At 50.6% G+C, this 26,643-nt stretch overlaps 1 protein-coding gene across 2 annotated transcripts; it reads left to right on the plus strand.

Annotated features, from left to right (window-relative positions):
* The first annotated feature begins 222 nt into the window (after positions 1 to 222).
* On the plus strand, positions 223 to 22,168 carry LOC102020594 (acyl-CoA dehydrogenase family member 9, mitochondrial-like). Of its 2 annotated transcripts, XM_005387111.2 has the most exons (18): positions 223 to 438; positions 2,902 to 2,995; positions 4,878 to 4,979; positions 7,184 to 7,290; positions 8,151 to 8,251; positions 9,071 to 9,149; positions 9,239 to 9,413; positions 11,814 to 11,887; positions 16,222 to 16,297; positions 17,550 to 17,620; positions 17,882 to 18,001; positions 18,110 to 18,238; positions 18,767 to 18,846; positions 19,373 to 19,499; positions 19,709 to 19,786; positions 20,127 to 20,255; positions 20,847 to 20,919; positions 21,703 to 22,168. In XM_005387111.2, the coding sequence occupies exons 1-18, from the start codon at positions 289 to 291 to the stop codon at positions 21,801 to 21,803; spliced, it is 1,866 nt and encodes a 621-aa protein (XP_005387168.1). In that variant the 5' UTR covers positions 223 to 288; the 3' UTR covers positions 21,804 to 22,168. The 2 variants fall into 2 exon arrangements, with proteins under 2 accessions (XP_005387168.1, XP_013371013.1); XM_013515559.1 differs by lacking the exon at positions 21,703 to 22,168 and having other exon boundaries at positions 20,847 to 21,415.
* The last annotated feature ends 4,475 nt before the right edge of the window (positions 22,169 to 26,643 follow it).

Raw genomic sequence — 26,643 nt, forward strand, 5'->3', positions numbered from 1 at the left:
GGGGGGTGGAGGGCGGATAAGTGGGGGGTAAGGGCGGGGGATTAGGTGGCCCCTCGGGATCCCGGGTACCTAGGAAGCCACCCAGGACTGGAACTGGCAGCCACATTTGCAGATTTCCGACTAGCGGATCTCCCAGCCGGTGTCAAGCACTCCCAACTTCCCGGGTCGTGGTCACATGAGCGCAGCGCCGGCCGCGCGGGCCAGTGGCGTCATCAGGCGGCGCGGGCCAGCTTCTCACCCCGGCGCGCCGGTGTAGGTGACCCGGCTTTGGGAGCGACCGCTGGCGGCATGAGTAGCTGCTGGCTCTTCCTGCGCAGGGCTGCGGCGGCGCGAGCCTGCCAGTCGCTGGTGGCGCCCGGGGCGAACCGGCGTCCGCTGCGCACCGGTCCGCCGCGCCGAGCGTTCGCCAAGGAGCTCTTCTTGGGCAAAATCGAGAAGGTGAGGCGAGCCCGGGCCGCCCTTGCTCCCTGGAGCCCGCCTTTCGTCCTTAGCAGCACGAGTAGGATGGAGCTTTGTCAGTCTCCAAACCTGCCTGACAGACGCATGGAGGGGCGGGGCGTCCTGACTCGGTAGACTCCCGAGTCCTCCTGGCACGCGCGGTGGGAACGCGCGGTCCGTTCTGGGGGAGTGTGGTGTGGGCTGTGTCGCGGCTCTTCGTGCTCGGGGACACGTGAGAAAGTCGAGACAAGGGGCCGCTGCGCCGCCCTTCGCCTGGCCCGGAAATGCGCGGGGCTCGCCGTCTGATTCCTCAACGCAGCGCAGCCCCAGGCCCCCGCCTCGGCCCCGTCCCCGCGGCTTTCCCGACTCAGACGAGCCCTAGCGCTTCATCCTGCTGTTGGGAGGACCTCGCAAATTTGGCTCCAAGGGCCCTTTCCCACGACATCTGCTGGAGAGATCCCAGAATCCAGCCAGTAGCAACAGCGTGGCTGTAAAGCACTCATCCTCTCAGCTCCGGGGACTTGGATTTCACCTTAGCCTTAAATGAAGCGAGTGGTGTTCGCCTCACTGATGTGTTGTAGAACCCCAGTGAGATACATAGTGTGTGGAAATTCTGTATTGTGCCGCCAGAGACAGTGCTGGCTTCAGCACTTAGTGGCTTTGTGACCTTGGGTTAGTCCCTTCGCTTTTGTGCCTCCGTGTCTTATTCTGTAAAGTAGGAGTAAGCACAGGATTTGCTCCCTCCTTAGAGGTACAGTGCTTTGAACCTGGCAGGAATCTGGGCTGATTCTGGATGGAGGAAGCAGTTATTTGCTGCCTTCACTTTAGAACAGTCCTCTCATGTTTTCAGGCCAAAACCTTAAGCAGAATTACTGATGCAGAAGCTGGGACTAAGACTGAGAGTGATTTGTCATGCTAGAAAATACAGAAGTAAGATTTAAACAGGCAGGAAACCATTTCCCCCAGAATTGCAGCTCATAGGCTTCTCATTCTGGGGCCTCAGGTTTCCCAGCGTTGTAGTAAAGATAGAACCAAAAGTTCTTATACCTCTTCCAGTCTACCTTCCCTTCCCTCACTGGCCACTGTTGGCCTTCCTTCATTCCACTGAGGACATCCATGCACCCAGATGAGAACTTCCACCCCTGCCCCTGTTACCTGTCCTTTGTTGAGGGCCTGTGTTTCCATTTTTCTATTACCAAGAATGAACTGTCTCCTCAAGACGGCTTACCTGGTCATTAGATCCCAGCCTGCTCACCCACTCAGGGGTAATTCTCTCCTTTCTCATTTACATCACTTGTTCCTTCTACTGGATTTTGAACCTGTACTATTCAGGCTTTGTCCCCGTTAATCATACAGGTCGGTGGTGACCTCCCTATGGCCAAATCTAAGGGTCTTCCTCCTACTTCACCCATCAGGGACATGTGATGCAGAGCAGCACTGTGCCTTCTTGGGTGCACATTAGTCACCTGACTTCTAAAAAAATCATTGTTCTTCTCGGTCTCCTTTGCTGCTTCCTTCTGGGCTCCTTGACTTCTAGACATTGGCCAGTGTTTCCCACTATCCCAGTTGGAATGCGGGTTTTCCAAGACTAGTCTGTAGATTTTGCTTTTCATTGACACCATCCCCTTGATGACCTAGTTCAGTGTGCTGGCTTTAAATGCCATCTGTACCTTGATGACTCCAATTTCTTTCTCCAGTGGAGATGTCTCCCTTCAACTCCAATACTTTTTATTTCTCCCTTTGTCCTCAGGAGCTCAGATGTCTGGGATGTCAGATGTCTGCTTAGAAGTCTGATAGACATCTCTAAATAGCATATCTGGAAAATTGTGCTAGTCCTGCTCATCCCTTCAGCTTTTATCATAGTGGTGATTCTAGAGTTCCACCAACTCAGCTCAGTCTCCTGGAGGGACCTTCGATTCCTCTTATTCTCATAGTTCATATCTAATCCTACAGTGAATCTTTTTTCTCTATCTTCAAGTTCTATTCAGAATCCAGCCACTTTTATGTACCCTCAGTGACTACTTTGAATTAGGGCACTCTCTTCCATGATTCTCATAATGACCTGGAGTCAAGTGTACATGTAGGTGAGGAAACAGGCTCAGATGGGGTTTGTCAGTGACCTCCCAGTTAGTAAGCAGGACACAAAGATAAACCTAAATGTGAGCCCCAGGCTCCGTGTCTGTGGGATAGTCCTTGGCATTCGCTACTGATATGGAAATTGATGAAAATCAGGATTCATCTATCTGTGTGGAGAGGAAGATGGACATAGGAAGGGGAGTCTTACAACTAATTTTTGTATCTGAAGCCCCTTGTGAGGTTTGCTTTGTGCATCTTTCTGCTTTCTGTTGTGCTCTGCTGGCCAGGTGTGGAACCCAGCACATCTCTTTCCTTGCCTTTGACTAATATTACCATGTTATAGGTTGCTTAAAATTTAATTTTTAGTAAATGTTTTATCACTTTTAGAAAGGAGTTTTCCCATTTCCAGAGGTGAGCCAAGATGAGCTGAATGAAATCAATCAGTTTGTGGGACCTGTGGAAAGATTCTTCACTGAAGAGGGTATGTATGGTTTCCTGTGTGCTCATTTCTGTGGAAGGAGTGATTGTGTTGGCGTTTGTGTAAGAGGCGGGGCACATATAGAGGAAGCCCTCTTGAGTCTCATTAATGAGGCCAGAGTAGTTGTCACTCATAATATTATGCCTCAGGGATCCTCATAGTGGCTCCTTAATGAAAAGTTATCTAGTTCAATCATCTCTGTGTGTCTGTGGTGAAGGCCTACTTGAGACATTTCCAAACTGCTGCAGATAGCACTTGTGTAAAATACAGCAGAATGGAGTAGCTGGAATAATAGATGACAGAAGCCAAGGTGTGCACACTCCCAGCCTGTGGCTCATATATTGGTGAATATGGTGTGTAAGATGCTTTAGATGTGCCCAAAGGCTGAGTGTGGATATCTGATATCTAGGCAGGTGCTTGTACCGCTGAGCGATATACCCAGCCCCAGATATCAGATATCTATCGTGAGCAGTTTTGTTTTGTTTTGTGACAGTGCCTTACTATGTAGTTCAGGCTGGACTTGAACTTACTGTGTAGCTCAGGCAATCCTACCTCAGCCTCCCAAGTGCTGGAATATGGCAGGTGTGAGCCAGCCACCACACCTGACTCATCCTAAGGATTTTATGAACCAGCCACAAGCCTCAAGACAGTGGGCCATACCTTAGCAGGGGCTGAGATCCCTCTGAGGGACCCCTGTTGAGGGCCTTCATGCAAGAGTAGTAGCAGCCCATCCTCAACACTGAGGGTTCCAGATATCACTTGTTTAGTGCTTGTTACCTACCAGTATTTGTCCTATCTGGAATTAAAACTGAGAAATCAAAAAATATTACTACTTTAAGTTAAAGATGATGTAAACCTGTTACATGTCAAAATATAAATATGTGTGTGCACACATTCATGTATTGTATGGTTTTTTGTTTGTGTTTTGATACTGGGGACAGAACCCAGGGCCTTTGGACTAAGCTACATCCCCAACTCTTTTTAATTTTTTTTACTCTGAGATAGGATCTCACCAAGTTGCTAATTTGCCTGGGCAGGACTTGAACTTGTGATCCTCCTATCTCAGCCTCCTGGAGTACTGGGTTATAGGCAGGTATCACCATGCCTGGTTTATCTTTGTATTTTTAACCTGACTTTATTTCCTTCGTCCTTTGTTTCTATACCATCTGATTTGTTAGCCCCCCCCAAGCTTTATTGAGATATAAGTGATTTACAATAAATTGTACGTGTTTAAGTTGGACCCTCAGGCACCAGTAAAACACCTAAGGTGATGAACATATGCATTACCTCTAGAAGCGTCTTCTTCCACTCATTCCCTCCCTGATTCCAGGTAGTCACTGATTTGCCTTTTTTTTTAGATTCCCTTATATTTTTGGAATTTTATTTACACAGGTGTTTTTGTTCAGCTTCTTTAGGAACAATTTTGGGTTTCCTTCATGTGGCCTGCATCAGTTCTTCCTCCTGTGCAGTACTGCAGAGCATTATTTGTGTAGTTAGACATGGTATTTATCCACCTGGTAACTGGCCTGTGTTCAGTGTGCACATTGTAGCTGGGTTGCTCCTCTCTCCTTTTGTAGAACATGTTGGTAATTTTGTAAAAATCAAGTTAAGTATGGCTGCAGTAATCTACATCTCACCAGTGTGTTATTTGTTGGCATTTTACATAGTGAAAGCAACCAGGTAAGCAAACAGAGCCCCGCCCAGACTAAAAAAATACAATTCTTTCTGGGCCAATTAGGTAAAATCAAACACATGTAGATACTTTCCAGTTTGGCAAATGTCTGGCACCAGCATGCTATCCAAAATCGATGTGTGAACTTCTATGTTACTTGTTTTAACATAACCTATGTCTGTTTTGCCTGATGGAGATATTTCCTCTTGTCAGTGGACTCTGGAAAAATTGACCGGGAGGGGAAAATCCCAGATGATACTTTGGAGAAGCTGAAGAGCCTGGGGCTTTTTGGGATGCAGGTCCCAGAAGAATATGGTAAGCCAGGGAAACAGGCCTGGGGGGTGTCTCAGTTACCTTTCTCTCCTTGCTGGGACAAAATATCTGACAACCAAAATTAAGGGAGGAAAGGTTTATTTCGCTTACAGTTTGTGCAGGTTTCAGTCCGTACTAGGCATGATTATAAGGCAGAGTGGCACGTGGCAGAGGGCTGCATCTCAGGCTGGCAGCACAGCCAAGCCGCCAGCACACACCAGGGCACACACACCAGGACGGAATGGGGGAGGAATCTCCCCAAGCAGCTTCCTCCTCTCCCTTACATATGCAAACTATCCACCCCAGGGTGGGTGTAGCTCTCACACCCATATTCAAACTCTAATAGCCTGCCCCAGGGCCACAGGAGGCTTTGGGGGGACACACAGATATAAACCGTAACAGGGGGTCCCCCTCTTCAGGAGGCGCCATGCTCTTGTCCCAAAGAGGCTGCTGTTCAGGAATGGCAGCCTCCAGATACAGGACAACTGCGGCCTGCAGAGAAGTGTGGCTCTGGGCTCTGCGGGCTTTGCCATGGTCAGCTGAGGGTCTGGAGATGTGGACATGCTGCGGGTAGGGAGTTCTTTCGGCGGCTGCTGGTCCTTTTGAAAAGACAGACTGTTTGGGGTGGTTCCCAGTTACACTCTGATGTGAGTCTTGGCCAGAAATCTCCAGCAGCTGGGAGCTTTCCGTGCTCTTCTGTTACCCTACCTGATCTGTCTCCCCAGCGTGTGTGAGAGTTTGTCCTGCCTCTGCAGAGGACCGTACCTGATCCACCAGGCTGCTGGCCCTACGGAGGCAGCACAACATTCATGTCTGCGGCCACACACACCCTGTGTGTCCACATGGAAACAGCTACAAGCTGTCCCAGCCACCCGGCACCAGGGTGGGAACTCCTGAACTGCAGGAGCACTGTCACTGTCACAGGTGGCTATGCCCAGTGCTGAGTATGAGAAGAGATGGGACGCTAAGAGTTAGGAGGCTCTGCTGGCAGCAGCTTAAAAGTAGTAACAAGGCAACAGGAGGAGCCTCAGAGTCACATCTGCAAGTTTTGGGAGGCTTTTTAGGGCAGAGAATCCTGAAGCCTGGTAGAAGCCACTGTACTGGAGTGTGTGGTGCCTAGGTCCCCAGTCCTTAGGGCCATGTGTCCCCTTCCTGCTCTTGGTTCTTCCTTGTCTGTGTCCCTGCGGGATCATGTCCCCCAGGATCCTACCCATGCACATGAGGGAAAAGCATCCAAGTTTTAGCAGAGAATACTCAGGATATGATAGGACCAGTTGGACCTTCACCTGTGTGGATGCTGCTGCTGACATTGTGTATGTGGACATTCAAGGCTGCTATGTGTGTATATGTGTATGTTGGCCTTGACTTGGGCCTGGGAACAATATATCATTTGAGAAATGGGCACAAGGCCACCCATAGTCCCCTCCAGAAAACTAAGATTGAATGCAAGTATCTAAGTTCTTCGGAGTTTTTATTTTTCTGTTTTTTACTTGTCTTTTTACTCTTAGGTGATACCCACTGAAGTAGAATTATTGTTTGGTTTGTGGGTTTTTTTTTTTTTTTTTTTGAGACAGAGTCTTGCTGTGTAATGTAGGCCTGCCTTAAATTTGCTATGTAACCCAGGCTGTCCTTGAACTCAGAGTCCTGCCTCAGCCTCCTGAGTGTAGGGATTACAGATGCACAAGCCATTCCTGGCTTTGAAGGCAATTTCGTTCCTCAGGGAAGATTTGTTGGTGTCTAGATATATTTGGTTGTCAGAACTGTGGGACTAGGGAGGTTTGCATCTGGCATCTCGTGGGTGGAAGGCCAGGGTGCTGCTGAACAGCCCACAGTGCATAGGAATGAGCCGTCCCTCACACTGCAGTGGGGAGCATGCAGCTCTGCCCCAGAGGTCACTGGATACTAGGTCGTGGGGCACTGGACCGTCTGCATTTAGCAGAGGGCACCCTTACCTTACGGGTTTGTTGTGTATAGAGGTGTCTGTATGTTTGTATATGTTTGTATGTTGTTCATATAAAGTGTAGGAGGACATACATAAAAATGTTTTTTGTGAATGATAGGATTATGGGCAATTTTTGTTTCCTTTGCTTTTATTGTGGTTTTTTAAATGGTGAACCGGTATCGCTTTATTGTTAGGGAAAGCAGCGCATTGTTTGCATTCTGGGACTAGTGGGCTGGTGTGCCTGATGCTGCTCTGTCTCTCCTAGGCGGGCTGGGCCTCTCCAACACCATGAGCACTCGGCTGGGGGAGATCCTCAGCCTGGATGGGTCCATCGCTGTGACCCTGGCAGCGCACCAGGCGCTGGGACTCAAGGTCAGTTGTCCGAGGTCTCTGTTGGCAGCTGTGTAGAGGTGGCAGGAGGCGGGGGCCTTGTTCATACTATGGGAATGGCTCAGGGTCTCAGAGGGGAGCAAGCCCAGCTGTCCTTGCAGCCCTGCCCTCCACTAGGCCTGCATGTGCAGTGGGCTTTAGCTCATGCTGTTCCTTGGCACTGAACCCCCCTCCTGTCCCCAGCACCTTTGTCCTAGCCTTCAACGCCCAGGTCTGAGGCAGCTCTTCATGCCACGCTGTCAGAGCTGTTCCCCTGCTGTCTGAACACAAACCTCCCTGTCCCCAGGCTCAGAGCACACCAGGGCAGAGTACTAAGTTCTTGGTGGCCTCTTACTGGGGCTAACCCTAGTCAGTGTAGATTTCAGGTCTGAAAGAGCTCTGTGCATAGCTTCCCACCCAAGTGACACCAGCCATCCCCACAGTTATTTGGTGACAAGGTGGGGGCCACTCTGACTGGCACCTTCGCATGTGGGGTCCGGTTCCAGCTTTCCTGTGTCTGCACATCTATCCTCCTGATCACCTGCCCGTGAGGGGTGTCCCTGCCTTGTGGATCTCAGGGTGGGGGCTTAGAGCAGGGACAGTCCTTACCCAAGGCCACCTGACCTGTCTGGGAGATGTTGGTTGAACGTGATGAACTGACCCTGGAGCTGGCAGGTGTGTGGCTAGGCCCCTGCAGTGGTCAGGTTCCCTGTGCTCTGCCTGAGGCCGGCAGCCCAGGGCTCTCGCTGTCTCCTCTTGTATGAAGTAAATACCAGCCCGGAAGGGCAGTGCCTCATGAGCACATTGCCACAGTCTTTGCCTCCAGCTTATATGAGATGTTAGTCTTTGTGTGTTTCATTTAGGGGATCGTCTTGGTCGGCACGGAGGCACAGAAGGCCAAATACCTGCCCAGGCTGGCCTCTGGGGAGCATGTTGCAGCCTTCTGCCTCACAGAACCAGCCAGGTCTGTCTGCCTTGGGATGTCATCTGCAGCCTGTCTCCAGGACAGAGGTCTTATCTGTGTGGGGTGGCTAGCTTGTATCTCCTCCCTGCTCGAAACCTTCTAGTTAGTGTGAAGACCCTTCTTGCCAGCTGTCTTCCAAGGGGGACTAACAAATGTGAAAACAACCTAAGGGCATCTGTCAGCCAGCGTCTGTGGCTTTCTGCCCCTGTGGTATGTGGGGTTGTCTTCAGGCTTCAGTTCACCTCACTGAGCATGTGAGTTGGGGGCTGGATCTCATTTCCAGGTTAGGAATGGAGGTTCAGTGGGGTTGTGTGATCATCCCAAGGTCACATAGTTGCACGGAGCAGAGGACTTTTGCAGATGGCAAGTCTGTCACTCTGACCACTCAGATGTAGTGATCAGAGTCACTGTGATCAGAGATCACCTGTAGTGATCTCTCCTGGGACACCCAAATGTTTCTTCATAGCAGCTGAGATGAGCCCACGAGGAGCCCAGGTTCTTCTGTAGCAGTCTAGACTCAAGTTTTAACCTCCGCCTTCACCACCTCTGTGTTAAAGCAGAGAGGGCCAGATCCAGCCTGCCCCTAGTTTATGTCATGAGGTTTCACTGGAACTGGCCTTCTGCTGACAAACTGTCTATGCAACCACAGAGTTGAGAAGGACAGGTGTCCTGTATCTGGGAAAGCTGAGCACCTCTGTCAACCCTATATTTTAAAAGCTTGCCAGCTACTATGTCTAATCACCTCTGTTTCCAGGTCCCGGGTCCCTCCTTCATTATTCTCAACATTGTTCTCCTTCCATTGTATCTCTCCCTCTGTAGCAAGAGCAATACTGGCTCCATCCAGACCAGAGCCACGCTGAGTGAAGATGAGACACACTATGTCCTCAATGGCTCCAAGGTATGGCCTCGGGGGGCCCTGACCAAAGCCCGTGGGATGGAGATGGAACCGAGCAGCATCTCCAGGGCCTGTCTGCTCTCTCTGCTCAGGTCTGGATCACCAATGGGGGGCTGGCTGAGATTTTCACTGTGTTTGCAAAGACCGAGGTGGTTGATTCCGATGGCTCTATAAAGGACAGGATCACAGCATTTATAGTAGAAAGAGACTTTGGTGGAGTCACTAATGGGGAACCAGAAGATAAGTTAGGCCTTCGGGGCTCTAACAGTAAGTATTGTGTGTATTTGTGTGTGTGCCTATACGTGCTTGCATGTGGGACAGAGAGAGGGATTGATGCTTGGTATTTACCAGTGTAAAGTGAGGTTAAAATCCTCTGGTTTCAATTCAGCATTTTAGCAACATTCAGTTGAGGATGCTGCCTTGTCTTCTCTGGCAATGCCCACGAGTTCCTGGAGATTACTAAAGAATTGGGCAGCCATGGGCTGTGCACCACTCAGGGTGTTGAACTTTGGTGACTCCCAAGGGACTGAGCCCAGTAAAGCTGTCTGCCTCAGGGTGGGGGCTGGCAGTGGACACTATGGTGGCAGGACAGCAGGTGACTCGGGTCACTGTCCTGTGATAGGCCTCCCAACTTTGCTGCCTTGAAACTCTGTACTTAGCATATACCTCCTTTACCAAGACCCTTGGAGCACTGGGTTCATAGGATGAGTATCCCCTGTTCATTGTCCTAGTCCTTATAGTACTACCCTGGGGTCTTCACAATGCTGTGCCCCTTGGGTCTCCTACTTCTGATCTTGAGTGTCCATCCTGGAGGGCACTACGTATGCCCTGGGCACGTTTCTGTCTACCTCTGCATGCCCTGTGTATTTAGGTACTTGGCCTTCTGGGTGGAGTTTTAGCACACACCTAGCTTAGGCTGGAGGTGGAAGGGACAGAGACCCTGAGCTTTGTCCTGTGTGGCTGTGAACAAGCGTGTGTGGTCTTCTGTGCTGTAATTTGATAAGCTGCAGGAAGAGGAGGGGTGTGCAGTGCATGATGTGACTGCGATAGCACCTTAGCACCAGCTGCTGCCCTGAGTCTGACCACTGTAACCAGTGCTCCCCGCTGAGGTTTCCTCAGTGTGGCACCTGAGGGAGGAGAGGCACTGAGACCCTCTGCTTAGGTGTAGCCTGGCACGCCATTAGGAGACAGTACAGGGGCCAGGAGCTGGATCCCCTTGGAGGTCTGGCAGGGTTCTGTGCTCTGGGACCATGCAAGGTTCTGTGAGAGAAGGTCAGGTGACACAAGGTGAGCCTTGTGGGGTGGCGTGTCCCACATGGGTCTTGATGTTGGCAGTGGGGGAGGATAGTGAGAAGGTGGGAAAAATAAAGATAAGAGACAAAAGCTGAGGTCAGGTGGAACCCTCTCTCTCCCGGTGGGAGGAAAGGAAACTGCTCAACTACCATAGGTACATTTATTTATACATTTAGCAAAGTTAGTGTCATGTGACACAGCTTTGCCTAGCAACTGATTGCTTGCATTATCTCGGGGCTTGGCGTTCTCTGGACTGAAGCAGCTTTTCTATGTGGATTTGCTCTTTGTTGTTGGACTGGCCTTGCCTCGCCCCTCACACATGTGATCGGTTTCCAGCTTCAGCAGCTCCCTACAGAGGGGGAGGCAGGGTACCACCCTCACCTTGCAGCCTTTGACCTTGGTCCCACAGCCAAAGACTGTAGTGATTTCGTGCATTTCACCCAGCTCGTTTGGTGTAGCTGTGGTACTTGGTTGAATGATCAGCCGACCCAACTCACCACATGTGGCGTGGCTCCCCTTGAGTCCCAATCTTCCCTTTCCTGAACCCCTTTATTCTGGTGGAGATGGCCAGCAGGTGCCACATTTATGTAACAACATGTGAATACCCCTTGTTTTGGGGAGTTCTGTGGATGCTGCTGCACGCCCCTCACCCTGTCCCCACTGCTCCTCATGTGGTCGGCCCCACCTTTGGCACACATCTAACTAGGGCTGCTGCCTGCCTGGCAGCCAGAGCTGGCTCAGCAAGAGCACTTTCTGCTTCATGGTCCTTGAGTGCTGGGCAGCCTGCTCCAGGCTATGGGTTGGCTCAGGTTGCCATGGGTTTGTGTCAACACTGTGGCATATACACCCCGAGGCCTGTGCTCCTGCTCAGCTAGCTGCTTCCTTGACCCCACCTGGCATCAGGACGGGAGGCACAGCTGCCCTCTTGATGGGATGTGGGTGGGGGGCACTACTGCTGCCCTGCAGACAACGTGGGGCAGGGTTTTGTTAGGGTTAGGAACTAAGAATCCCATCCACCTGTGGCCTTTGGAAGTGTTTGTGCATGAGCTCAAACACTGCTCTTTCTCCACTCTTTTGTCCTTTAAAGTGCTGCTAGAAGTTCTCTTAGCAGCGTGGTCCAGCCCTGAGTGCATCTATTACCCAGCCCTCTACCCTCAGCTCTATCTCCGTCCTCTCTGCGTTTCACCCATAGCACAGTCCGTGCTGTTGACGTGTACTTTAGTCAGCCTCTTTGACCCAAGTGTGAACCCCCAGACATTTGTCTCTCTCTGTACTGTCCATCCTGATGTCAGATGATGAATGAATGAATTGTGTACCTGTTCAAGTACAAAGCGGTTTGTGTTACTAGGTAAGGTCTGAAATTTTCTGTTTCAGTTTGTGAAGTCCATTTTGAAAATACCAGGGTGCCTGTTGTAAATGTCCTTGGAGAAGTTGGAGGTGGCTTTAAGGTGAGTTGCCTGCCGAACCCTAAGTGAATGCAGTGCAGTCTTCCAAGTGGGTGCCTGACCCCACTTGTCCAATTCTTTCCTGAGTTGAGACACCACCTATAAAATGGCTGGGTCCGAGGTGTCACCATTTTCATGTCCTTGAGTCATGTTGCCAGATGTCTGTAGGAAAGGTGGACAGGTGTGTGCTGTTTGCAGCAGTGGAGAGGAAAGCCCATTTTCATGGTACTGGGTTAGCCAGGCTTGATAGTACGTACTTGTAATCCCAGCACTCTGGAAGACTGAGGCAAGAGGATCACAAGTTCAAGCCAACCTGGGTGATTTAGCATGACCCTGTCTCAAAATAAAAAATAAATTGGGCATGGTGATCCAGGGCTATAATTTCAGCACTTGGGAGGCTGAAGCAGGAGGATTGCTGGGAGTTCAAGGCTAGCCTAAACTGTATCATGAGACCCTGTCTTGGAAAAAAAAAATTATAAATAAAAAAGAGCTGAGATAGCTCAGTGCAAAGGCCCTGGGTTCAATTCTTAGTATCACACACACACAAAAAAAGTGCTAGAATTAAACCTAGTGCCTTGTGAATACTAGGGAAATACTCTGTCAAGGAGTTACATCTCAACATTTTTTTTCTTTTTTTTTGAGACATAATCTAGCTGTGTAGTTCAGGCTGGTCTTGGACTCACTGTGTAGCCCAGGCTGGCCTCATATTCACAGAAATCCTTCTGCCTCAGCCTCCTGGGTGCTGGGATTATAGGTGTGTGCCACCATGCCTGGCTTACAACACTGTATTTATTTTTTAAATTAAAAAAAATTTACAAAACAACACAGAAACAACAAAAATAGTGCATGACCTCAAGACAGAATGATAGGAATTAACAATAGTTGCTACATTACATACTGTTATCGTCAACAAAGTTGCTCAGTCCACCAGACATAAGAATGTAAAGTTGATCAAAGACAGTAATAAATAATAAAAAAATTGGAAATGATGCAGAACTTCACCATACAAGATGATAGGAGTTCAGCAAAATGGTTCTTATCCTGCATATTGTTGCTTTCAAATCAGTCATTCTGATTACCAGGTTCAAGTGTGCAATATTAGTCAAGAAAAAAGACAATTTTTAGCACTGATTGTTCTTTTCAATAAACCACAAACATCAGCAATACACCTGTCCCAGCTGTCCTTGTTTATACATATAAATTTTGTTTTTCATTTTAAAGAAAAAAGAAAAAACCAAAATAACAGCAAATACATAAACAAAACAGGATAGAGAACAATAAAAATGATACAGAACTTCAAAACATCATGATAGGACATTAACAGTGGTTGTTGTATTGCATAATGTCATCTTCAAATGGTTGTACGTATAGCCAGATATAGGCATGCAAGATTGACCAAACAATTGCACATTATCAGTTCCTTTCAATAAACCAACAGATACCAATAGTACAATTATCCTAGCTATCCTGTGTATACATACACATATTTTTCTCCCTCTTCCTTTTCCTCTTCTCTCCTTCATCCCAGTTGCTCCTTCCTATTTGAGCAGTTTCTTTTCCCTTTCACAATATCTGTTGCACTTTTCAGACTTTATGTACTCTTTCAGGTTCTTATAGTAGGGAGGAAATATGTTTACACATATGAATCTGATTTATTTCATTTATGAATATGGTCTCTCGTTGCATCCATTTACCTATAAAAGTCTCGAGTTTATCTTTCTTTATAGCTGAGTAATATACCATTGTATAAAAATACCACATCTTTTTTATCCATTCTTCAGTTGATGAACATTTGGGTTGTTTCCAAGATTTAGCTATTACCAGTTGCACTGCTATAAACATGGGTGCACATATATCACTGTGGTATGATGTTTTCAGTTCTTCTGGAAAAATACCCAGGAGGGGAATAGCTGGGTAATGGGACCTCTAATCCTAGCTTAACTGAGAAATCTCCAGACTGATTTCCACAGTGGCTGCATCAGTCTACACTCCCACCAACAGTGGAGAAGAGTTCCTTTTTCCCCACAGCCCCTCCAGCATTTGTTATTGGTTGATTTCTTGATGATAGCCATTCTTTCTGGGGTGAGATGGAATCTCAGACAACACTGTGTTTTTTAAAATGTTGCCATTGTGATTGAAAAACAATTGACTTTTAATACGCAAAAGAAAATTTATTTCTAAAATTCTTTGTGGTTCCCAGTGAGATTGCTGCCACTTAGCCTAAATACTAAAAAGAATGATACACTTGATCGAATCCCAAGATCATAAACCAATAATAAGCCAGGTGAGAATTGGATGGGCTGACGTGAGGTGAAAGTGAGGGTTTTTCCCTCTGGAATACTCAGAAAACCTGAGCAGAAATATAGTTAACAGGAAGGGGCTACTGAATCTTGCTTTGGGGAAGTTGGGATCTCAAAGTGGTCGTGAACATTATGGAAAGCATTCTGTGGCAGAGGAGCTGAGGACCCAGTGTGGGTGTTGAGAAGGCCATTGCACCATGGAACAGTCTGAAGGGCCCTCAGAAGACAAGAATAGAACTACCACGTGATTGAGCTGTCCTGCTGGCTGGCTGTCTATCCAGAGAAGAAGCCAGCACGCTGAAAAGCTCCTGCATACCTGTGTTTCTTGCAGCACTGTTAGCAGTACCCAAGAAGTAGAACCCTCTTCAGTGTCCATCATCAAATGAGTAAAGCAATAGTGTCTGTATATCCCATGGACTATTATTTACTCATAAAGAAGAGAGTGCTGTTGATTGCAGGAAAGTAGTTGAAACTGGGCGACATCATGTTAAGTGGAGTCAGCTCAACAGAAAGACAGTATCACAATCTTTTTTCTCATATGTAAAAACTTTAAAAAAATCCTGAACACAAAAGAGGTATCTCTAGGGCCTTGGAAGGTGGGAGGGTGGGACAGGACAGGGAGCGGGTAGAAGAGTGGGTGAGTGTAATCAAAGTGTGCACATGCGTGGAAGGTCCGTGAGCCTGCTAATCTGTGTGGTGAATGGGTGTTAATAATTATGTTTAAAAGGTTGGCGAGGGCCCCCAGGGTTGGAGAAAGACTGAGCACAGGTCCAGGGTTCTTCAGATAGGGATGTACCAGGGAGTAGGCCTAGAGTCACTTGTTTTTCCTGGTTTTTTTTTTTTTTTTTTTTTTTTTTTTGAGTGAGAGTAATAGTAACTCTGAAGGGGCTGAGTTAGCTTTTGAAAGAGGGAGTGGGAATCCAGGCAGAAGTATAGAAGAATCCAGTTACCTGGCAGACTGAAGAGCCAGTGCCATCCCGTGTGCCAGGGAGTAGGGAGTGTATGGGCCCAGGGAGGGAGGCCTCAGGGTCCCAGTTCTGGGGTGGGCTTGCATCTCCCACTGTGGCATGACATCGCCAACACCTGAGCACCTGCTGTTTTCTGCCAGGTCTGTCTGAAAAATCCCCTCATCTGGACAGTAAGCACAGATTCCAATTATTGGAATCTTATTGGACAGTAAGCACAGATTCCAATTCTGTGATGTGCTTTATTAATCCACATTGCATCTCGCCAGGCCTTCCAGAGGAAGCCAAAGTGCAGATGAAGTTGAGCCTTCTGTCCACCTTCCTTCCTTCTTGTCTCGGCCCAGCCCTGCCTCTGGGGCTTAAGGGTGTCAGGCCCAGTGCTCTGAAAAGCCTTCTGCCTGGGGAACTCTTCCTTGCTGCCTGCTGGAGGCCCAGCTCTGGGTCTTCTCTGGGGAGCCTTGGCTGCCTGTCCCCACTTCGCACACCAAGAGTCCGCACGGGGCTAGCACTCTCATACACTGGCCACCTGCAGGTCACTGGCTGTTTGCACCGGTGCCCTCTGTGGTGAGGCAGGGCAGCCTCCAGGACCCCAGACACCCTTAGTGATTGTATGTCCCAGGTGTCTGCATTTGCTGTCCCGGTCAGTGACAAAGCTCTCAGGCTGTCATAGACACCTGGCCTGGGTGTTGAGTAGACACTGGAGGTGGGGCCTTGGGGAGTTTCGTCCTGCCGAGCCTGGGCCTCTTCCTGAGTAGTTGCTGAGCCCAAGGCCCTGCGGGAACCTCTACACAGCTTGCTTGGCTGATAGGGCATACTGGTCTGTCCACGCCTCCCCTGAGGGTGAGGGGGACTGGCCGGTGCCTTTGGGACGGTGTCAGTGGCCTGTGCATGGTTGGAGCCACAGCGGGGCTATGCCACCTGCTTGTGTGGGGTTGTGGTTTAGAGAACCAGCAGGGTTCTCTAAGCTCTTCCTTAGTTTTCAAGAAACCTTTTTGGGAAAATACACAAGTGTGGTGCAGTACGTTCCCTCTGCCTGTGTCAGTGTCCTTGGGTTTTCTTGCTGTCCCTGCAGGTGGCCGTGGATGTCCTCAACAGTGGGAGGTTCAGCCTGGGCAGTGTTGTGGCCGGGATGCTCAGGAAACTGATTGGTAGGTGAGTCGGGCCCAACAACCCTCCGCAGCGCTGTCCCATCCCCGGTGTGCCCGCTGCGGCCAGGAGGTTTTCCCTTTCCCTTGGGTGGGCATAGGAAAGGGAGGAGGAGGCCAGGTCCCAGCTGAGGCGGGAAGAGGGGTGCTCCACTCCCCGCAAGGCCCCACCTGCTAGGTGACTGCACTGTGGTGAGTAAGGTTCGGCCGGAGTGCAGGCACTTCAGCCCCAGATCTCCCTTGTGTTCCTGTCTGTCAGAGTACTGCTAGCTGGGATTCTCCCGTCTGTGACCTTAAACAGCCTTGTAACCGTTGTTACCATAGTGACCTTGGCGAGGGATCCTAGGGAGAGCGCCCCCCCCCAGCACTATGCTTCACACAGTGTGGGGCAAGGTGGGCACTCGAAGGAAGGCTCTGGTTGACTCTTCCCTCTGTTTGGTTGGTGAGGAAACAGTCCCAGAGAGGGCAGGTGGTTTACCCCGGACCATGCAGCAGGGTCTCAGTCCGTGCCCATCTCTGGCCCCAAATCAGGGCGCCTCTGTTTGCTGTGCTCTCAGGGTACGAGCTTCACGGGGTGTGCAGGACCAGCCTGTCCACCACAGGCGGCAGAACCCCTGAGGAGATCCCGTAGCCAGAAAGGGCAGATGCTGGGCCCATCCTGAGGACATGGCACCGGGTCACAAGGAGAAGCATTTGGAGACTTGGGCTTCCAGGGAGCCTGGGGCTGTCAGAGCCTGGGAGGGGGGCTGCTGTGTCACATGGGTACTAAGAACTCAGCCCCATGCACAACCATGTGCCCTGAGACCCAGGCCTGAGTTGCAGCAGGGCTGCCCCCTCCTGCCATGGCTGTGGGCACCTGTGATGGGATGGACTGTGCCTGCCCTGTCTAGGACCCTGTGTGCACCTGGCTTCATGGGAGGCGCCTTGTGCCCTCTGTCTGATGGCATCTTTGAGTGGCCCTGTGAGGTGGGCAGCGTTGTCAGGGAGGTGGAGCTCTTAGCCTGGGCCTCTACTGATGAGAACTGGGCCAGGTTCAGGTCTGTGTGTGGCGTCACTCCTGCCACTGCCTGCAGGTCCCTCAGTGAGCATGTGTTCTGTGACCACGAGTGCTGAGATGTGGCGGCTCTGGCTTTCGGGGCACCCAGTGTCGGCACACGGTGGTCAGGGTGTGTGAAGGGTGATGGTGATGGACCAGGAAACCGCTTGGACAGGCAGGAAGTTTTCAGTTCTCTGCAACAACTCTGCTCTTCTTTAGAGCTGACCGCCGAGTATGCCTGTGAGAGGAAGCAGTTCAACAGGAAGCTCAGTGAATTCGGGTTAATTCAGGTACTGAGGCTGCGTTTTCCCCATGTGGTCAAGAAACGTGTGCTTGGCGCCTGTCTCTGTCCTGGCCTTCCGTGCAGTGGTTTGGGAAGAAGACTGGGCAAGCTCGTTTGGATGGGACGCAGGGACCCCTTTTGTGAAGGCTGGGTTAGAGTCTCCTGGGCCGGCAGGGCTCCTGGCTCAGTTGCTTCTCTCCTGGATGGCAGACCTGGGTCTCAGCATCTGCACATTGCGTCTTGCTTGTGTTTCCCTCAAACATTCCAGGAGAAGTTTGCGCTGATGGCTCAGAAGGTGTACGCGATGGAGAGCATGTCCTACCTCACTGCAGGGATGCTGGACCACCCAGAGTGTCCCGACTGCTCCATCGAGACAGCCATGGTGAAGGTAATCCCAGTGCCACCAGAGCTGGCACCAGAGGGGGACACAAGCTGACCATGGAGGGGACTGGGCGGCGGCTGTGCCCCCTGGGCTGACCTCGCCTGCCCTTGGCAGGTGTTCAGCTCTGAGGGCACCTGGCATTGCGTGAGCGAGGCACTGCAGATCCTGGGGGGCTCAGGCTACATGAGGGGCCACCCCCATGAGCGCATGCTGCGTGATGCCCGTGCGCTGCTCCTCCTGGAGGTGAGTGACCTGCAGCCATCCATGTGCTCCCATGCCCCAAGCTGATGCCCCACTTTCCCTCCTTGTCTCGTTGGCCTGGGAGTGCTGTGAAGGACAGTTCCCATGTGGGTTGCTTCCTCACTGGGCCCCCTTAACCTGCATACCTTGCTCTGCAGAGGGAGACCTTGCAGCCTGGAGGTGCCAGAGAGCTGGCCCAGGCTGCTTTCCAGAGGACCCTTTTCTGTGCGCCTCCCACCTGGGTTCCTTCTGGGGCCTTTCCAAGCCTGTCCACTTTAAGGAGGAGTCGGGCTCAGACAAAGGAGTGGCCCATGCAAGGCTGGCCATGAGAGGTGTTGGGGCCCAGAGGGAAGCCAGGCCGCTGGCCACCTCCCCACCTATGTGCATTCCCTGACCCGTGGTCTCAACCCTGTCCTGGGTGCTTCTGAAATGACAGCCTCCACCATGAGCAGGCCGGGGCCAGCTCTGTCACCCGGCACTGCCAGAGCTGCACAGAGGGGTGGCCTTTGACTTCTGCACTTCTGGTCACAGGGGACCAATGAGATCCTTCGGATGTTTGTTGCCCTCACGGGCCTGCAGTATGCCGGACGTGTCCTGACCCCAAGGATCAAGTAGGTGCCGTTCCTGCTCTTTGGGTGCCATGCTCAGAGCTGAGAGTGAAAGGCTTCCTGCCCTGGGATGGGATGGAGACGTGGACTAGATATGTCTTGCCAGACTCCCTGAAAGCCTGGCTGCATGGAGGAGGGCCTGCAGGTCCTGGAAAACCGGACCTCAAGCTTGTCTCCCTCTTCCCTGTCCTTAGAGTCACGTGTTTCCCATCCTCACTGGAACTCCATCTCCCGCTTCCTCAGTAGCCCCTGCCTCCCACATGAGGTCTGTACATGGGTGCCCAGCCCTGAGGCCACCCTGAGACCAGCCCTGCCCACCCTCCTCTTACCCCTGTCCCAGGGTAGAGCCATCAGATCCCTGCCAGAGCCCAAGCACAGGCTGCTGGTAGCATTTTTCTGGGTCCTTGATTGGGAGCTAGTTGCTCTCTTAACAGGTTGGGAGAGTAAGCCAGAGCCCAGTGTGCCCAGCCAAGGGAGAGGCACGGAGCTTGGGGTGCCTGGAGTCACAGGCCTGTGGGGATTTCTGCAGGGAACTTAAAGGGGGCAGTGTGGCTGTAGTCATGCAGACCACCAGCCGGAGGCTGTGGGACATTCTAGGCCGAAGCGTGGACCTGGGGCTGATGGACAACTCTGGCGTTGTGCACCCTAGTCTTGGGGTGAGTAGGCTCAGCAGAGTCGCTCCTCCTTTAAGAATTCCCTATCCTGGGATATGACCAAGGGTCTGGGCCCCAACGGGAGCTTGGGGGGCACCCTGATGCCCCACCCCACCTGGGCCGTGAGTCCCATGCTGCACAGTGTCGGATGGGATGGAAAGGTTCCTGGTTGGACGAGATGCCAAGCTTAGTCCTGTCTCCTGGCCAACCAGGACAGTGCCACCAAGCTTGAGGAGAATGTGTATTACTTTGGCCGGACTGTGGAGACGCTGCTGCTGCGCTTCGGGAAGGTAAGCGGGTCTGCCAGGCCTGAGTACAACCGGCGCCCACATGCATAGCCGTGAGATGGGCCTAGAGCGAGACCTTGTCACCTGGGCCTAACACCAGGAACTCACCTGTGACATTGAGCACACTAAGCACTGGCCCCTGCTGTTAGCCGCGTTGCTGGGCCGGGTCCTGCCTTGATCTCTGCCTGAGGACAGGCAGTCTAAAAGTAAAAAGAAGAGAGCCCCAGGGCAGCTGGGAGCCTCTTCCCCAGCCAGAGGGACACAGGAGGCTGAGCCTGCAGAGCCGTGGCCTGTGAGGGTCTTTGGGGCAGGAGCAGGTCTTTATACCTTGCTGTGTTCCCAGACCATCGTGGAAGAGCAGCTGGTGATGAAGCGGGTGGCCAATGTCCTCATCAACCTGTACGGCATGACAGCGGTGCTGTCACGGGCCAGCCGCTCCGTCCGCATTGGACTCCAGAACCATGACCATGAGGTGAGCACCTCCCAGCCCCACCCAGGAAACTGAGGCTTGTGGACGCTGAGTGACCTGCACAATTTTGGGTCTGTGCTGGAACAGAGCCATGCTGTGACCTCTGAGCCAGTCTGTGTCCTGTGGCGCGTTAACGAGGCCAGCGGCCGGGAGCGGGAGGCCTGGGAGGAGCGGGTAGGTGAGTTGGAGGTTGTGGTGCCCAGTGTCGCTCAGACAGAGGGGCCTCGGATCCTAGGGGGGCTGCATAGGCTTTCTGTGCTGTGGCTGTGGAGGGACTACGCTCCCCCTGGATAGGGTCTCGCCCTGTGGGCACCTACTGGGTGCCAGCTTTCTCATGTGGCATCCCATACTTGCCTGAGGACACTAGGATTGTGATGTCCTCGTCAGGGAGGAGGGCCTGAGGCTCAGACCCCGAGTAGCTTGCTTCTGGGGACAGGGCAGTGTGGCTCCAGCTACACTTAGCATCAAGGCTGTGTGACTTCTGAGCCCGGCCTGATTGCAGTCACACTGCCCAGCTTGGCAACATTTGAGCCCTTGGAGGGCAGAGTTCAGCTCAGGGCCCTCAGTGACTGTCCTTCCCACCTGGTTCGGCAGGTTCTGTTGGCCACCACGTTCTGTGCGGAAGCTTATTTCCAGAATCTCTTCACCCTGTCACAGCTGGACAAGTGTAAGAGGGCAGCTCGCTGGAGGGAAGGGGGCCAAATCTGGGCTTCTGTGCATGAGGAACTATGTCCAGGCCTCGTCTGCTGGAGGGCAGGTCTGGGCCCAGAGGCCCCCATGCAGCCCAAGGGCCATGCAGGTGTGCAACCATGGCCTCATACCTGCCTAGGGAAGGTCACTGAGGAGGGGACAGTACTTTACCTGCCTCTGTAATCCCTCCACACCAAACAGAAAGAGCTCAGATTTTCTGCAGAGGGCATAGACCTCGCCTGGAGAATGGGGCCTTGTGCCCGCCCCTGTCCGGAAGGCCTGGGCTTCCCCGCAGCTGCATGGCCATATCATGGAACATGTGGCTCAGGGTCTCTGTGTGACACTTACAACCCTCTAGGCTTTGAGCAGTGTCCCGGCTGAGCTTGCCCTGCTTCCAGTCAGAGTGCAGAGGGCTACCATGAGCATCTGTGATTCCTGTGGTCCCAGGGTCGGTCTAAGCCCTGGTGTGGCAGGTGGGACCGGGCCCTGCTGCGGAGGGGACCAGATGGTTCTCTCCCTGGGACCTTTTGCCAAGCAGGGCCTCCCCCATCCCCCACCCATGAGACCTGGGGTTTGGAGGAGAGAAGGGTGAGCCCTTCCACTCAGCAGGGGGCCTTGGCCCCTTTCCTGTCTCTGTCGTGACTGGCTGCCCAGAATCAACCTTGCAGGGGCGGGGCTTGCAGTGAAGATGACTTGTCAAAAGCCCCCCTAGTGTCCTCACAGGGGGGAAGAGCCCCACTGCCTCTCTGTGCCTTCTCAGATGGCCCTGGAAACCTGGACGAGCAGGTTAAGAAAGTGTCGAAGCGCATCCTGGAGAAGCGGGCCTACGTCTGTGACCACCCCCTGGCCAGGACGTCCTGAGGCAGGGCCAGCTCCGGGCCTTGAGGCACCATCCTCCCCCTGACAGGCTCCGCTGCGCTGTTGTCCTGTGGGTACCGAGGGCCTTCTGCTGCCTGGTTTCCCTCACGGCTGCCCGTTAGTCATGGCTTCTCACACCAAGAGGGTGGAATGGCTGGCGCCTGACCTTGGGCAGCTGTACTGACTTCTGGTTGCCACAGGGCTCAGCTGCCGCCTCTGGGGAGGAACTGCAGGGCCCTCCCTGCCTGAGGTGTGAGCAGCCATCTCCACCAGATCACATAGTCAAGAAACTGTGAAAGCTGTGTCTGGTCACTCCGTGAAACCTACAGCCTGTGTCAGCATCATTAACAGAAAAATGGAAAATGGCACAATTTTGTCTGTTCCCTCTTTGAGCCCTGCCACGCTAGTCACATTGTCCTCAGAGCCAGCTGGGCCTGCTGGTGCATACCTGTGATCCCAGCACCCTGGGAGGCTGAAGCAGGAGGATTATGAGTTCAAGTCCAGCTGAGGGAGCTTAACAACACCCAGTGTCAAAGTAAAAGGGCTGGGGTTGTAGCTCAGTACAAGGGTAAATGTCAGTGTCTCCTTGATGCACCTCTGTTCCTCTACATGGCTAAGCCCTGTCTTAAGTCCAGGACTTTTCTGCCTGCCTGGGCAACATAATAAGACCTTGTCTCAAAAATATTTAAATTCAGGAGCGCCCAAGAATAAAACATAAGCACATTTCTGGGCATAATAAAACATAGGACAGGTATAGATAACCTGTACAGTATGAAAGAACCCCCTTCATCCCTTTGGTTTTTTTTTTTTGAGGCAGGGTCTTGCTATGTAGTTCAGCCAGGCCTTGAACTTACTTTGTAGCCCAGGTTGGCCTCAGACTAACAGCAATCCTGCTTCAGCCTCCCGAGTGCTGGGATTGCAGGTGTGTACCACCATGCCTGGCAGCCAATTCCTTTTTTTAAAGGTGTTTTCTTTGGTTGGTTGGTTGTGTTTTTTTGAGACAGGGTCTCACTTTGTAGTTCAAGCTCTTTAACCCTTTGTAGCTCAGGCCTTAAACTTAAAACAATCTTCCTGCCTCAGCCTCCTGAGTGCAAGAATTACAGGAATGTGCTACTGTGCCCAGTGTGCAGCCCTAGTTCCTAGCCTTGCTTTGAAGTACAGGCAACTACCCCAGGCAACACTTCAGGCAACACTTGGGGCTCCAATACAGTAGTACTTTGGTTCATAAACTTTAATTCTATGATTTTTGTTGCAAACAGAATTGGATGAGAACTGAATCAACTTCAGTGGTTAGTTAAACGTTAATGTTGACTTCATGGGGAAATTTGATTTGGTTCTCATCCAATTCAGTTTGCAACCAGGATTGTGGAAAGAATTAAGTTCATGTACTGAGGTATTACTGTATCTGATTAAAACACGCAAACATTATTTTTTAGTGGGGGAATACCAGGAATCAAACTCAGGACCTTGCGCTTGCCAGGCAGGCATTGTGCCACTGAGCTAGAGCCCCAGCCCCAAACATTATTTTAATAGCAGCCATTTTCGTACAAGAGCACAAGCAATCTGCTTGAATCCTTTGGTATTTTGCCAAATCCACTTATTCATCGTACTTTTGGCCAAAAGACTGATGTGATCATAACTAAGAACGGAAGATGTACACATGTCCAAGTGCAGAAGAATCAAATAGGGGGTCAAAATATCCCAGGTGGCTGATCATGGATTCCTCGCCTCGCTTACAATACAGAAGGCGTAGAGCAACTCTGGCATGAAATACAGACATCCAGGTGATGTGAAAGAGTGGCTGAGTATTCACAGTGAAAATTCTGTGCAAGCAAGAAGGGTATACGTAGCAGTGACCACTTTGTAGCCATCTAAGGAAGTTAACACATAATCAAAAACACGTTCACAGCCCCTGGGATTATAAAAGTGGTCATGTGCTCTAAGAATTAAGCTCAACTCAGTGCTTGGAGTGTATTCATGAGGAACACCTGCTAAGACAGTGTAGTGGCTCAGGTGGGAGGAGGGCTGTAGGCGATAGAAATCGGTGGAAAGTGGAGTCTGCCTGCTTCCACCCCTGGAAAGGGGGAGCTGAAGATGGGACAAATGGATTTTCCCTCTTCATACATAAAAATGAGGACAGAAAAAGTCAAAGTGAGGTATGGAGAGTTTTGTGGTGTGTGTAGGAAGGATGTAATAAGGACACACAGAGTTTGTCCATCCGCAGACTCTAAACATGATCCATCCTAATTATCAGGAAAAAATGAATAAATAAAAGAATAAATAAAGTGAGTAAAAGGGGAAAGAAGTTTTTACTGGGGGGTTTAGGTGAAAGATACCAGTGAAATGCAAACAAAAGTTAAAAATGCCAGTCACATCTTCATCCTTGCACACACTGGTGCTCCTCTGAAGGCAGACTTCGTTACTAAAGTCACACTAAGAAAGCTGCAGAAGGAAGGTCATAGGGGACATTTTCGATGTGTGAGTGACAGCCCGTGCAGTGTCGCCAGGTCAGTGCATAGGGTGTTCATGTGTGGTGGTTTGGGCTAGGGTGGATATTCTAATGCCCTTGTCTGTCTGGAAGCTTCCCCAGAGGAATTGCCTCCTCTTTCCCCTGGCCCTGCAGCTGAGGTCTGCTGTGCAAGTGAAAAACAAGTTTGAATTTCTATTTGAGTACCATCTTCTTCACCTCCAGACACCAGTATTTCAAGTTCCTTGAGAGCAATATCCCAGCCACCACCTCCTCTAGGGCAGGTTTACTCCTGTGCCTGTGTTAATTTGCTATTTTTAAGGATATTTTGTTTTGTTTTCTTTGTTTTTTTTTCCGGTACCAGGAATCAAACTCAACAACCTTGTGCTTGCCAGGTACACGCTCTGCTGCTGAGCTAAATCCCCAGCCCTTTAAGGATATTTTTGGAAATGATGCTAATGTATTGTGCCAGAAGATCAGTCTTTGGAGTTTGTTGAAATGGCATGGAAGGCTCCATAATTTAAGAATATTTTGTTATGTCTGTTATGGAACCTGGTACAAAACTGAATGAAAAACACTGCACCAAGGGTTTGGAAGGCAACCAACTTTATTATGCTAGTGGGCTGATGGGGGATCACTTCCAAAGCATCAGCCCCAGAGCCAGTTTTGGGCTTAGTTTATATAGGTTTTGGAAGCAGGAGATACAAAAGCTTAAAAGCATGGTGAATTTTTCTGGGGTGGCATCAGTTATTGTTGAGTAGAAACTCCTTCAAGTCAGCAAACGGCAAGTTTGGGGGCTGGAAAGTACAGGCTGTGCAGCTGGGTGTGGTCAAACAGCTGGGTCAGGTTATCTCTGGTGCAGTCAGTCAAGGCTGAGTGAGTCTTAACAGATGAGCTATGTGGTGGGCTGCGTGATCTTATTTTGTCCTAATAGTGTGTCAGAGTACTAGTTGATTTTTAAATTTTAAAGTTTCCTTCACATTCCCCCATTTTTTGGGTTAGAAAGGTTTTCCTTTTGATGGGAGGAGTTGATAGGTCAGTGTAGTCTGTAAAAACAATTGGTGGTGCATAGCCTCAACACACTTAGAAAGAAATTGGGTCATAAAGCAAACTATACAGGGGCCTAACAGGAGAATTAGCATGACAGTCATCAGGGGTCCTAATAAAACCGCAATCCATGTGGGGAAGAGCTCTAAGGAGCCCCACAGAGAGGACCCCGCTCATATTCCCTGGGCCTTTTGTTCAAGGCATTTTGCAGCTGTGGGGAGTTTTCTTTAATTACATCAAATTTGTTTGCATAATAGCAACATTCCTCTTCTAAGAAGAGGCAAATACCTCCTTGTTGGGAAGATACAAGATCTAAAACCTTTCTGTTCTGTAGGACAACCATGGCTAAAGAGTCATTCTGTTCTTGGAGGGTGTCAATAGAATTTTGAACATTTTCAAGGTCTCCTATTACTTGGTTGGCTAATTGTACGTATTGACGTTGTCATAACCCAAGAGCCATTGCACTCATAGTGAGGCCTTCTGCTATTGCTATGCTCCCCAGGATAGGCAGAAACACAGGGTCTCATTTTTGGCAGGACACAAGGAGGAGCACAGGACCTTGGTCACCTGGGTAGACATTTAAGTCTGGGATCAGAAAAGCCATGCTGCAGAGGCTCATGTTTTGTGGGGAGAATACATGGTAGATCCCATCATAGCACACAAAGCCAGTTCCATAATTTGCCTGGAGTGGGGTGTTCGGCCAGGTTACAGGGCCACAGTCAGCTGATACATTTGGGGGTCCATTTCCCAAGAAGCAGGTGGAGTTTCCCATTATTTGTGCTGGGAAGTCTTGGAGTAAGTTGGCCAGTGAGTGTGTGGTGTTAAACCAAGAGGCATTTGGGGTTAGTGCCAATGCCGGATAGGATAGGATAGGATAGGATAACAGTGAGTAGCATCTTCCCTCAAGTTTGGATTGACTTGTTGGACAGTATGGGTCCCATTAACTAATTGTAACAGGTCTGGAGCAAGTAAAAAGTGGTCTTTGGTGGTGTGTTTGGTTGTAGAAGGTCTGAGATTTGTGAAGATCTTAGAAGTGGGGACTCAGAAAGTGGGGATAAGAACTTACTGGATTTGAATGAACATAGCAGGATCTTTACCTGTGCTGTCCACCTGGATGACTAACAGGTGACCTTTCACCCAGACAGTGTCATCTGGATTATAAATATGATACTTAGCAGGATTATGGGTGCGCTTCTTGCAGTTTGATGAGGCTAGAGTCTGGGTGAGTGGTGGCCTTCCATTGTAGGGAGGGTCTTCCCATGCATGTTTTATATATGGTTCCTTTGTTGGGCCAGTATGCATTAGTACATTTCCAATGATCACAATATC

The sequence above is a fragment of the Chinchilla lanigera genome, unplaced genomic scaffold (genome assembly GCF_000276665.1).
Source record: "Chinchilla lanigera isolate Chin_1 unplaced genomic scaffold, ChiLan1.0 scaffold00028, whole genome shotgun sequence".
Classification (NCBI taxonomy): Eukaryota; Metazoa; Chordata; class Mammalia; order Rodentia; family Chinchillidae; genus Chinchilla; species Chinchilla lanigera.

What these genes read in the sequence shown, in the direction of transcription:
- LOC102020594 (XM_013515559.1), top strand. Translation starts at nt 289, where the DNA reads ATGAGTAGCTGCTGGCTCTTCCTGCGCAGGGCTGCGGCGGCGCGAGCC. An exon ending in AGGCCTTCGGGGCTCTAACA is followed by an intron (nt 9,414 to 11,813) that starts GTAAGTATTGTG and finishes TTTCTGTTTCAG; the next exon opens with TTTGTGAAGTCCATTTTGAA. An exon ending in TGCTGCTGCGCTTCGGGAAG is followed by an intron (nt 19,787 to 20,126) that starts GTAAGCGGGTCT and finishes CTGTGTTCCCAG; the next exon opens with ACCATCGTGGAAGAGCAGCT.